This window comes from Echinops telfairi, unplaced genomic scaffold, assembly GCF_000313985.2.
Source record: "Echinops telfairi isolate 266 unplaced genomic scaffold, ASM31398v2 ScPeMD7_23;HRSCAF=83, whole genome shotgun sequence".
In the NCBI taxonomy this organism is placed as follows: Eukaryota; Metazoa; Chordata; class Mammalia; order Afrosoricida; family Tenrecidae; genus Echinops; species Echinops telfairi.
In genome coordinates this window covers 61,182,778-61,195,567 of record NW_022103920.1, presented here as the reverse complement: position 1 = coordinate 61,195,567, position 12,790 = coordinate 61,182,778, and the positions used below count along the sequence as shown (strand labels likewise).

At 36.8% G+C, this 12,790-nt stretch overlaps 1 protein-coding gene across 4 annotated transcripts in view; it reads right to left on the bottom strand.

The window, feature by feature from the left end:
- The window catches only part of PPP1R9A (protein phosphatase 1 regulatory subunit 9A), a 337,964-nt gene that overhangs the window by 89,616 nt on the left and 235,558 nt on the right, over window positions 1-12,790 (bottom strand). For 2 of the 4 annotated variants that reach the window (XM_045288700.1, XM_045288701.1), the window contains exons 6-7: window positions 6,493-6,628; window positions 1,557-1,622 (exon numbers count right to left, since the gene is read on the bottom strand). In XM_045288700.1, the coding sequence (XP_045144635.1) occupies window positions 1,557-1,622; window positions 6,493-6,628 (202 nt within the window). The remainder of the gene's footprint in view (window positions 1-1,556; window positions 1,623-6,492; window positions 6,629-12,790) is intronic. The other 2 variants (XM_045288702.1, XM_045288703.1) reach the window with 1 other exon arrangement.

Below are 12,790 nucleotides of genomic sequence, written 5' to 3'. Positions count from 1 at the left end.
CCAACATGTGTGATCATGAAGGGCCAAAGGGACCAGCCTTTAAACACCAAAGGCAGGGAGAAAAGTCATATCCTTGTCAATGAGGGTGGTGCGCGATGGAGACCCAATGTCCATCTCCAGACAACCGAAATCATCTTTTAATAACAGGGTAACTCAAAATGTAAAGAATTTTACATTTGAGAACTGCGCCCTTTCAGAAAGTGTCCCTATGAGACGGAAAGTGGACAACAGTGGATTTAAAGCCTAAGTGAGAAGTTTAGGGGACAGTGAGACTAAATAGCTTGGAAGAAGGAGAATGAAAATAATGAGAATGTTGACATTGAAACTAAAGAAAACTAGGAGTATGACTAATCAGCATGTGTAAAACTTGTTGAATGGGAACCTATTTTTGCTATATAGACTTTCACCAAAAATACGTATTTAAAATGTCTTCCAGCATTGGTTTGCAGAAATCCGTTATAATACTTGCACCCTTTTGAGCATCAGTGCCAGTTGAAAATAAACAGTCTTGGTGAGGCTTGGCTATAAGACAGGCTGAGTACACCAGTCCCCAGTCAAGTCACAGCTGAGTTGTTATTTCGCATGAAAACTATGCTGAAACTTCTTCCAAATGTATTTCCATGATTGTGGAGTATTTCTAAGTTAATATATTGGGAAGGAGAAGTTTGACCTTGAATTCACGTAAGCCATTGTGACTTTTCCGTTTCTGTGGCAACACTATCCATTTATGACAAAAAAGAAGTCGTGTCAATGTGAGTCACTATTTACAGAGTACCAAATGTTGTCAAGGGATGAAATATGCATTTCATATTTTCTGGCTTTACATACAGGGGATTTTAATTAAATTTAATTAATTTTAAATATCAGTGTTCACAGACTTCAATTTGAGTTGATCTTTTAAATTAGCCATTAAAAAGGTGTTTTGTTTCTCTTACTAGTCAGGATTATCTAACCACTGTAAGTCAATCTCCCTTCTAAACATACTTGTTCCCCATTTTAAGCTCATCCATCTCTGTGGATGGCAGATAATTAGGATTTTGTGTTTTAAAGAAAAAAAATTATTTTGACATTTTGTTTATACCATATAAATATCATAAAATGGTTACTTCTACAGCTGAAAGAGACACATATTTAGCCTTTTAACATTTAACTTTTTATTTTAAAAAACTAAAATTTTCATCAAAATATCCCACTGTATTTAAGACGATATAAATTACATTGTATTGTATAAGCATCATCTTGCCTTGGTATAGGTAGCTTTTTCTTATTAAATCGGAAACTCAAAAAGTTTAAGTGTTAGCAGTTAAAAGCATCCACAGTTAGGCATTAGAAAGTGAGTTAAACCGCAGAACCTGGGAATAAAATAAGTGCTATGTTTCAGAATTAAATATTATTTTTCTAATTATTATTTTCAAACTAATAGCATATGAAACATATAGATCTAGAGAAGCTTTTCAGCACCTAGAGCTAGTTAATAAGACAAAGAGAATATTTAATTCCACACACAAGAAGCAAGAAGGTACAGATTAGCATTTTTTCTTTCCCATAAAACAAACCTTAAGAAAACAGTTGTTACTGTTATTGAAGTTGCCAGAGACTCCTTGCAATTCGGGCACAGTGTTCTAAAATAGTGGACAACAAAATTAGAGAAAGCTTTCCCACACCTGCCATGAACAACCTAAGGGTAGGCAGACAGCACATTGCTTGCTATAACACACACTGCTGACCACCAAGAGACGATTGCTCTACGTGATAAAAATGCCTCTACTCTAAATTACTCAATGCTATAGGCACAGTGCAAAGGCAATTCATATTATTCAGTCATGATTGTATTCGCTTGTTCAACTATCACAAATGTTTCCTAACCAGGAACAGCAAACAGTATGAGTCAAATTTAGTGTTATCCCTTTAATGGTTTTTGCATGGAAATTATTCTTATACACTTTTTAGTACCCGTGTAAACCATAGTTTTCATTATTTCTGCCTCTGATTGTCATATCAATACAAGTAATCAAATACTCATCCATAGAGGTAGCTGCTCCAAACTGTATTCGCTAGTTTAAAACAGTCTAAAAATGCTAATGTTTACAGGTTATCAATTGTCAGTAACAAAAGCAAAATATAAGAGTCAATTAGATTGTGTGATATAGTTGGGGAGGAGCTTCAGTGTGGAGGGTAATGAACTTGTTATGAACTACTGCCTGAACAGTCTTTAAAATGCCATCTTTAGTTTAAAATCTTAAAATTTAATAAACATGTATTTTTAAAGAATTATTTAGAAAAGTACTCATATTTTTTAAAGTGCATGTGACATCTCTCATTGTGATTACAATGACCGTATCTACCTCCTAATTTGAGAAAGTAGAGCTGCACCATACTTTGTTTCTAGTCTGAGTCCACACAGTTTCAAACTGCACAATGTCCTTCAATAGAAACAGAGCTGCACGACATAAATGTGCCCTGCCCAAACCAATATCATGATTACCTTATCCCTCCATTGTAGCGTAAACACACTGGTAGTTGAAAAATAGATGGAATGTTATCTTTATTAGGGAAATCGAAAATCTTGAAAATTTTACCATATCCCTAGAGTTTTGTGGGAGAATGTTGCCCGTCTGAGGGGGCTATTCAAATCCTCTGTGGTTATCTTTCAGGGAAGGAAGGAAAGGAGGGAGGGAGGGAAAAACAATAATTCTACTAAATCTAGAAATGAGACTAATTGAAGATATATCCAGATCTATATTAACAATTTTTAAATTCTTTAAATTTACACCTCTTTCTTCTTTATAGGATCTTGCCCTTTTGTCCACAGAATTGAAGGGTAGCCACTGCAAGCTTTTTGCTGTGTTTTTAAACAAGGATGAACAGAAAAATGAAGGTAAATTAAAACTGAATTGGCCTCTTATTTTAAAATCTTTTAGTTTAAATATGTGGTTGAAGAAAAAGTAGAAATTTAAATCGAGTTTATACATTTTTACATATTTAAATTATATTAAAGTATGACATAATTTTTTCCTAAAGCATTAAAACATATACATATGACTACATGTCCTCTCTAAATATATATATTATATATGCAGTACATGATATTCTTATTTTTAAATGTGGTTCTAATAGAAGGCTACTATACTTTTACAACTTGGAGATTTATTTCTTACATTGCAATGTTTGCCCTACTTAATTCAAGACAGCAATTTTAATCTGTGAAGGTAGCAAATTCCAAATTAGAATCAAAGATAGAAACTATCTATTCTTCAGCAGACAATGTTGATCTAAATACTGGTTCTAGAAATTAGTTGGATGTACTTAGTTATGCTACAACCAATTTAAAGGTGTTTCGCGGTGGTTCAAGGAATGTCATTAAATAAAAATGGTTTTAATTTTGAAATTACAAGCTGTTTATGTACATTATAAGAAAAATAGAAACCAAGTCATTGATTTCATATATTCTGGGTTTGTTCTAACAAATATATGACAATCAATACTTTGTTAAATTATATATACAATTGACTCAATTATTCAAGGACTATTCATCCAGGGATATTTAGTGCTGATTCTCTCATTTCCTTCATGCATTTTAGACATTTTACTTTGTACTAACAATAGATAATAGGGATGTAATATTCGAATCAATCAATTTAGTAAGATTTGTTAGCTTCAGTAAAGAAAGATAAATTTGCATCAAGTAGATACATTACAGCCTTTACACTGGAGTGGATTTTCACAACGTGTACAGCTTTCATTTCTCCTGTGGGTTGAAAAACAATGGTTGACTTTACGGGGACATGTTTTAATTAAGATATATTTTGGTGAGACCAACAAAAAGGGGTGGGGGGACAAAATACAAGTCAGAGAGGAGGGTGAAAGATAGACATAAAGAAAAAGTTTCTTGAACTTTCCAAGAACGCAAGGACTACCCTGGGGATCATTCTGGCAAGTGTTCAACTCTCACAGCTTGCAGAAAAAAAGAAACCATTTCACTTAAAGCTAAACTAATTTTTGGTGAAATATGTTTACTCAATGATTCTTCCCCTTCAGCACTATAAACATGATACCTATGGATTGCTAATGGGGGGTGGGGTGGATATCACAAAATATTCAGATTATCCTAATTAGGAATACAGAATCACAGAAGCTAAGCATTCTGAGAAACCCCATCACCCAGAGCAGGAAGTCTCCTTCCAACCTCTTGAGTGACTGTCATTGAGTGTCTGCCCCAGTGGAGTCTGAGCCACCAGAGCACACGAATCCACTCCATTCCAAAACAGCAGCGTGTGCTGGAAAAAGTCCAGGCCACTGGGAGACCCTATTATTCCAGTTCCAACCTTGCCAACACTGGCTACTACTAGGGAACATGTCCGTTTCTGAATTTTAGAGGAAGGAGGCAGGGAATCTCTTTAAGTCGCTGTATAGAGAAACCAAGATCATTTGGAAAGGATCCTTGCAAAGTGTCTGGGACTGAGTATTTATTTATTTTACTCTCCTTACCTGGAGAAGATCTGTTTATGTGACATTCAGCTCTGCTTTCCTTAGAGAAACAGGTAAACAAACAAAATCTCACAGGCAATCTTCCTATTTTTTCGGGGGGAGGGCAGTGATGGGCTACCACGTCTACATGCTGAATAGCAAAAATTTAATTTCCAATTCGTCAACATTTATAATTATAGAAAAATTCTCATACCAAAGCAACAACATTTTGGTCGCCCGAGTTGACATTTTTCAGAGATAAATGGAATAACTTCTCGGTATAACTAGAGAGAAAGTACATGATATTTTCATCGGAAAGTTGCACTTTGGACACCGCAACAACTGTCTTAGTCACTGTCTCCCTTGGACTTGGCACTGGAGCCCGGGTCAGGGAATGTGGGGCCCTAGGGAGGAACTTAGAGAACCAGGCCCAGGCCCAGCCCAGCTCTTTAAATCCAAGGACACCGAGGAAGAGACTAGAAAGCTTGCCCCCTTCATTTTCCACCACTTGATATCACCGTGCTACCCTCACACTCTGGTGCAAAACCTTTCCAGGAGAGTGAAGAGGTGAGGCAATTTAAAAAAAAAACCAAAAAACTGAATTATCTAGATGATGCTGCAGTCTTACATATGGCTCAGAGTGAGCGCAAGTCAGTCTCTTCTCTGAGAAAACACAAAATACCATCGTAGACAACTGAAAACTGGGTAACAATGTAAGTTCAAATATTCAGAAAGAAGTTCCTTTTGTACTTTCAGGATTCAAGCTAACATTTTCGTATATATCAGTCTAATGAGAAAACACTTGCTATTTCAAATTAATTCTTCAACTGAAAAGTCCTAGCAAGTAATTAGAATTCTTAGAAACCCAGTCATTCATGTAAAGGGATTTCATAACTCCTGGATCAAAATTAAATGTGTCCCATTTCGTTTGGTACTATAAAATATAGAGAAGACATTTTTATACTGCACACATGTGAAAACTTAATAATTAGGTTAAAATATTTCAGGCTAAAAATAGATTTTTAAAATATTTGAATGTACGTTTAAGTAACCTCTGCTATGCTCTACCTACAAACCCCAAAAGGTCTAGAAAATAACAGCCACGGACCTGTGGCTGTGCAACACGTGAAGCTGCACTGTGCTCACGGAGGAGCGTCTGCGTTTGCTTGACTTAAATATTTACTGTGTTTATGAAAATTGAAATGTCACAACTAAATTGTTGATTGTCTTTTGACATACCAATATGCAACCTGTGCATGCTTAAACATGTTTATAATAAAACATGTTGTTCCATGATCGCCTTGTACGTTTGGCATTCGCTTTAGCGTCTGTGTTACATCACTACATACAGAGCCGTTTTCACTCGGGGGTTGGCTTCCACTCATCCACTTGATCTTCCACAGAGCGCAGGGTGCAAAATGACTCCAACCTGGTCTACTCTACAGAGCACGTGCCAGTGGAAAACATCTTTGCTCTGTATCATGTTAGCACCCATCACAGGGAGCAAGTCCAAAAAACTTTCTCTTCCCAGGGAAAAACCTGGAAGCATTTTGATACTTCTCTGTGTGCATATGAATGCATGTTGTTGTTTTTTTCCCACTTCAAATGTTTACAGAGTTTTCGGGGGAGGGGGAGAGTATTACATGACTATTGTAGAACAGTATTTTAATTGAAAACTGACAGAGCAGGGGAAGAAATTCACCCAGTGCCAGCCCCCAAAAGCAGCTGTTAGTCACCTTCTTTTTATACCCTGTCTTGTGTGTCTATGAATTTCTTTACATTAGCATGCCCAAAGTCTTATTTGTACTTGACTTTAAAGTCTTCACACTGTAAACAGGATGCTATTATTCTTTTAGGCATAAGTTAATATCAAACACAAATAATATGCCTTTTGGGTGGTGTTCTAAATGCAGACACATCTTCCTGGAGCACTCTGAAGAGCCCAACCCACTTTTCACACAGTAGAGAGTTTTCTGCAACCGCAAAAGCCGCCCACCAAGCGGCTGGCCGCCTGCCCGTCCCTACCTCGTCGTCGTCCGCGTCGTACTGGGCGTAGTGCCGCTCCAGCAGCTCGCGCTGCCGCCTCTCCTGCTCCAGGGTCTGGCTGATCAGCTGGGCCACCTCGCTCACGTGTCCGGGTCGCTCCCGTCCAATCACAAATCTGTGAGAGGTTCAAGGGGACTAGGATCGTGAGACTGCCCAGGGAAAATGAGAGCTCTATAAAATGTCACACACACACACCTATGTCACTTACAAACTTCCCACGGCATGCCTGGGAGATGAAAGGGTTCCATCGTGGTTCGTGGTTCTCAACCTGGGGGTCGAACGACCCTTGCACAGGGGTCGCCCAGTTCATCACAGTAGCAAAAGGGCAGTGATGAAGTAGCAACGCAAACAATGTCATGGTTGGGGTCACCAGCACCTGAGGACCTGTGTGAACGGCCGCAGCACCAGGAAGGCTGAGAACCACTGCAGTCATTTTGATGGCACAGGCCAGGAGGGCAAAGGAAGACACAAATCACGCCCGCAGCCTCAAGCTAATTCCGACTTTTAGCAAACATATCTAGGGTTTCCGCGGCAAGGACGGTGGACAGCCTCTTTCTCCTGCGGAGCAGCCGGTGGGAGTGAGTCACCAACCTTTGGATTGGCAAAGCAACCCTCACCGACAGGGCCACCAGGCCTCCGCATCGGGCTACAGAAGAGGAACCGTAAGAGCCACAGCAATAGCTTAAGAATTATCACTCTAGGAGACGGTGTGACAACGGATTAATCCATCCTAAAGCACTTTACACATTTGGGACTCCTACAAATGAAAGCAAACTAATCATGAACAAGTCGTGCTGCCCACAGCAAGGCCAGTAGTTCAAAACCTGCAGCCGCTCCTAGAGAAAGATGGGGCTTTCTACTCCGGTCAATGAACAGTTAGGGTGTGGGAAACCCACAGGGGCAGTTCTACCTGTCCCATAAGGTTGCTATGAGCTGGCACCGACTTATGACAATGAGTGCGTGGGTAAGCACCACGTCACTTTGAATGTGATTCAGTTTAATCGCCTAATTCTTCCATACTTGAGGTTTTCTTACAGGGTAAGTTGCTATATTCAAAAATATTTAAAGTGAAATATTGCAGCATTCTCTGTAGAAATGTATGAAAAAGTAAGAGAAATTTAATTTTACAAAGATTTTTACAAAAATCCTTCCAAGCAGGATTTAGCTAGCATCTCAATATTTACCTGGGGGGAATCAAGTATTCATGGAATTTATATTCAATTTTTCATCTTCATTGAACAGAAACAGCAAGTTTAAAGGTAAGTGCACTAAGTTTAACAGATGTTTGCACCTATAATCACCATATTAATCAAGATATAGAACATTTTCATCAATCATTTCATGTGCATATTGGCCATTCTAATATATTCTGTGAGATATAATCTTTTCAAATCTTTTGCCCATTTTCTAAAGATTGCAGGGTTTGTTACCAAATTGAGAGGTTTCGTTACATATTATAAATACAAACCCTTGTCTGTACAAGGGTGTTTTCAAAAGCACATGGAAAAATGGATTTAAAAGGTAATGGAATTTTTCTCTGAATTTCTTGAAGCTCTTTCATATATAACACACACACATACACTTGTTTATTTCATGATCTTTTCCTAGTCTGTGGCTTGAAGTCCAGTTTATCACTTTTCAAAAATAAATATTTTGTTTTCTATCTTTAAAAAAATTGCCTGCCTTAAGATTGCTAAGATTTTATCCTATCCTATTCCTTTTTTAAAATTTTTAATTAGAGTATTCTAGCCCCTGGGTGATGCAAATGGATACAAAAGTCAGCATTAACTTCGGAGCCCCCTAAACACACTCTGTGGAATAACGTCTCGGCAGTCCACTCCTCAAACATCAGTCCCTGAAAACCCTCAGGAGCCCCAGACCTGCGTGGACCCAGCAGTAACTAGTTTTATCATGCCTTACTAATCAAGTTTTATATGTGTTGTATGGTAAGAGATGGCATTTCGTTTTTCCCCAAAGAGAGAAACGATCATCCAACGCCATTTGTTGAAAACACTATTCGTGATCCCTACTGAATTCCTTTGGCATATTTGTTTATAAGATTGAAGAGCCATGAAATCTTTATAACCTGACAAACTAATCTCATCAGATAATGACTATGTTGAACTTGTTTTCTTTTTGGTTAAAAGTTTAAAGTGAGAGATGATGTAGGCATACCAATATAAAGCAATTCAAAAATGCATACACTAGAATGATAATTTTAGAAAAATCTAGTTTGGCCCATGGTCTTTCTTTAAATTGCTTAAAAATGTAAAGTTGGTAAGAAACTGAAGGAAGTCAGTAATGTATAAAATATATATTTTAAATAAATATTAAAAAATAAAATCAAATTTAAATAAAATATATTTTAAATAAATAAAAATACATTTTAAGGAAGATCATATGAGATTAAAAGCATAAAATGACAAGTAAACCAAACTACGTATTATAATTAATTGCTGTTTGGGAGGTGTTGGTAGTGTGTTGCTGTGAGAAACTCCATGTGTGCAGAGTAAACGACTCCTCCATTGGTTTTCCGGCCATGGCCATTGGAAGCACACCATGACCCCTGTGTTCGAGTACGTTCCCGGTGGACCTGACTCTTCCACACTTTGGTGAGTAGTACAGTGCTTACCGGGTATGCGACTCAGGGACGCATAGAATTAATTCTATGAGAACAAACTAGATCATGATATAATTATACACATATAACAACAGATAAAAATCAATTAATAATGTGAAGTTTCTTTCCATCCACAAAAACAGAAAATATTTCAAACTGGAATTATTGTGAAACAAAACTAAAAGATATGGTTATTTTAATAAAAGTTTAGTATTCTACACTACAGTACATTATAAAAATAGCATTTTAAATCACTAAAACACAATTTGTAAAAATCACAGCTTGGCTTCCTGAATTTGTACCAACCGTTCAACAAATTACTATTTGCACAATATTAGTGTATACTGAAAAACACGTTTTACTCTGAAAAAAGATAAAAGATTTGAGGTTGCACAGAATTAGGTAGACCATGCCTCTCAAGAAATATAATCTCTGGTTCACCTATTTAGCTTTCAAAAGTATTATGTTAAGACACGCCTCTTCGTTCGGGCCAGTGCCTGTGCAAGACAGTGGGCGAGAACCCTGCTCAGGCCACGATTAAATGAGCACCTGCTTTGGAGCGTGGGCCGTTCGAACCCAGCACCTGCTCCACGCAGAACGAGCTGGGGATCTGCTCCCATGACCATTCATTCGCGGCCCTTGAGTCCACTCTGATTCATGGGACAGTCCAGCACGACAGGACAATGGATTAGCACCACCCCCACGGGTTTCTGAGATTGTAACTCTGTCAGAGACTCCGGCACTAAAGCCCCATCGTTCTCCCAGGGAGAGACGAGGTTGTGAACGGCAACTCATAGTCCAGCCTAAGAAGGCCGACGGGATAGCTGTGCTCTCTCCTGCTGCAATCTATTTTAGACCACACAAGATCCCCCAGCCAGGATCATTCCGAGTACAGAACTTGCAAAATAAAAACGTTATCTTGCTCAGTGTGGTCCTGAGGAAAAGTACACGGAAGTGAAATCCAATTACTCTCTAGGCCTCATGTGAAATTTAATGTTTACCCTCATCTGCTTCAAGGCTTCACTAAAGAATAAAATGTAATACAGGCCCGAAAGATCATTATGCCTCTATCATTATTTGTTTAACAGATTATTAAAAAGCCCCATTTCAAAAGTATATGTGAAAATCAAAATCCCTTTCTAAGTGCTTTTATGGGTTTAGTCAATTTTAAAACTATCAGTATGTCCTATCAGATTATATGGATAATCTACATAAAATTGAGTAGAAACTGAAAATTTTAAGGTTATTATTTCAATTATGAATTCAAAGAATATGGATGTGCAATAGTAGAACTTGAAGGTTGTAAGCATCTGTCAAAGAGGAAATCGGCATTGATAGGATGACCCAAGCAGACTGTACACATCATTTACTTGCTCCTCAAATTGCACTGTATCGATATTTTTAAACCTTACTTTCTTACTTTATAAAATGGGTATAGCAACTGCAACAAATAGTACAAAATCTCAATGCCCAATAAGTGTTTTGTAAAGGTTTCCTGTTGTTATTGCCTAGGTAATATATTGTTTTTATTATTTCTATAAGGTCCTGTTTTTAAAGTACAAGTTGTACACTTTGTACAATTATTCCAATGATGTCTTATTTGGTTACACTGGTTTTAAAAACCGAGTTAAATTTTATGAGGCAACCATGAGAACAAAGTATTTCTACTAAACAGTGCTCTTCAACTTTAAGTTGCCCATTGAAGTATAAAAATATGAAATTATATACTTCAAATGTAATTTTATAACCGTCACAAATATAATAAATAATGTCCTTTAAATAACTGGGCAATGTTTATTTCCCACAATCTAGTTCTGCATATTTAAGATATAACATTGACATCATCGACTAGCTTCTAACCTTAAGGGAAGAAAGGGGCTGAGACCAAGGGCTCAAGTAGAAAGTCAATGTCCAGAAAATAATGATGGCAACGGATGCACAAATGTGCTCGGTACACTCGCTGTACGGATTGCTATGGGAGCTCGAAGAGCCCCCAATGAAATGATCTTTCAATGAAAACAAAAAAAGAAAAAACAGACATTGTCTTGTCACTTTCAGTTATTTTTCTCAACAGTGAGAAGGGAGCAACCCCAAAACAGAATGGATATTTACATGAAAGCTTAGCGGATTCTAAGTTACGGTTTCAAAAAATGGAAATTCCAGAACTAAAATCTACAACTAGGATTTGTTTTATCTCGGCTTATTTCTGAGATTAAAATAAACATTTAAATGCATTTTATTCACTAAAAACTGTCTACTCTCCCTCTCAAGATAAAACACGGTCGGTTAAAACAGTTGAGTAAGTTTGTCCTTCACTGTTAACCCGTGATTAGACCAAGCACTGTCCACACACTGTCCCCCCAGAGTCTGGACAACTAGACCGCCCGGCACGCATCTGATTAGACTGCTGAATTATTTTGTGAGCTGCCAAGCACAAGCCAATTATAAGTTACATTTACAGTCTGCCAAAACAAAGTCATGAAGATATCTATCACATGTTCAGTAAGAATAATGTGAAGGTTTACATATCAAGAATAATGTGAAGGTTTACATATCAAAATTTGTTATTTTATCATCTTAAGATATAATTTGTAATAAATCTTTTATTATATCTAATAAAAGTGCTACTAGTCAAAAATGATATTCTAGTGATTTCAAAATTTGAAAATTCTCCATGTGGAAATGAACTAGCCAGAAAAGAGAAAGTGTCTAAGAGAATGTAGTTATTAGCACTAATACAAGGAATTCTTTAACAGTCTTTCAGTAAATATTTATTGGCTATGAAAAATCTGGAATGATAAATCAAAAGGAATTTAATATTAATAAACAATAGTTTATTATTTATAATATGAATTAGAGAAGCACAAGACTTATTCCCATTATGATGAGTTTGTACCATAAGATAACAGTGCTTTTAAAGATTTGTTAAAAGATCTCATTTTTTCACACTACATGAACTAACTGAGCTCAATCCTAGTGAGTAACTGTATATCTTAATTATTATACTAATCTAAAGGATTTTTCCCTACATTATATTTCAATGTTATAAGCACAGTTAAAGGATAATTATTGATCATAGGTAAAAGAGCGCTTTCAGGAAGCATTCAGCGTTTAATGCAAATGGCATTGAAAAGCAAATATATAAATTTTAGAAATTTCCTAAACTGACTCTTGAAACAAAACCTTCTTTCTATAACTTTCTTATAACTGATGTTCATCTGACGTAGGGTGAGTTACCTTAGTTAAAATGAACATTAAATCGAGTGACCACTCTTTCTAATGCTTTATAATTCTTACTATGCTTTCTTTAAATCTTTCCGTATTTACGTAAACATCTGTAGGATCCTATACAAAGAAACTTTTGTAGCTATTACACCGATCTGGTCAGCTTTATTAAATGCTCTCTATTTCTCAGAGTACTTAAGGAGAGAGTATGCAACATTAAAGCAATACATTATATTATGGGATAGCATTAAGATATCTGTCAGTTAACCCAAGAGGAAAACGAATTTTGGGAATGATGAGGGCAACAAATGTATAGGTGTGCTTTATACAATTGATCTATGTATTGTGATGAATTGTATGAGCCCCAATAAAATGATTAAAAGTAATAATAAAATTGTAATATTGATTGGGGGGAAAAAACCTCCATTAATT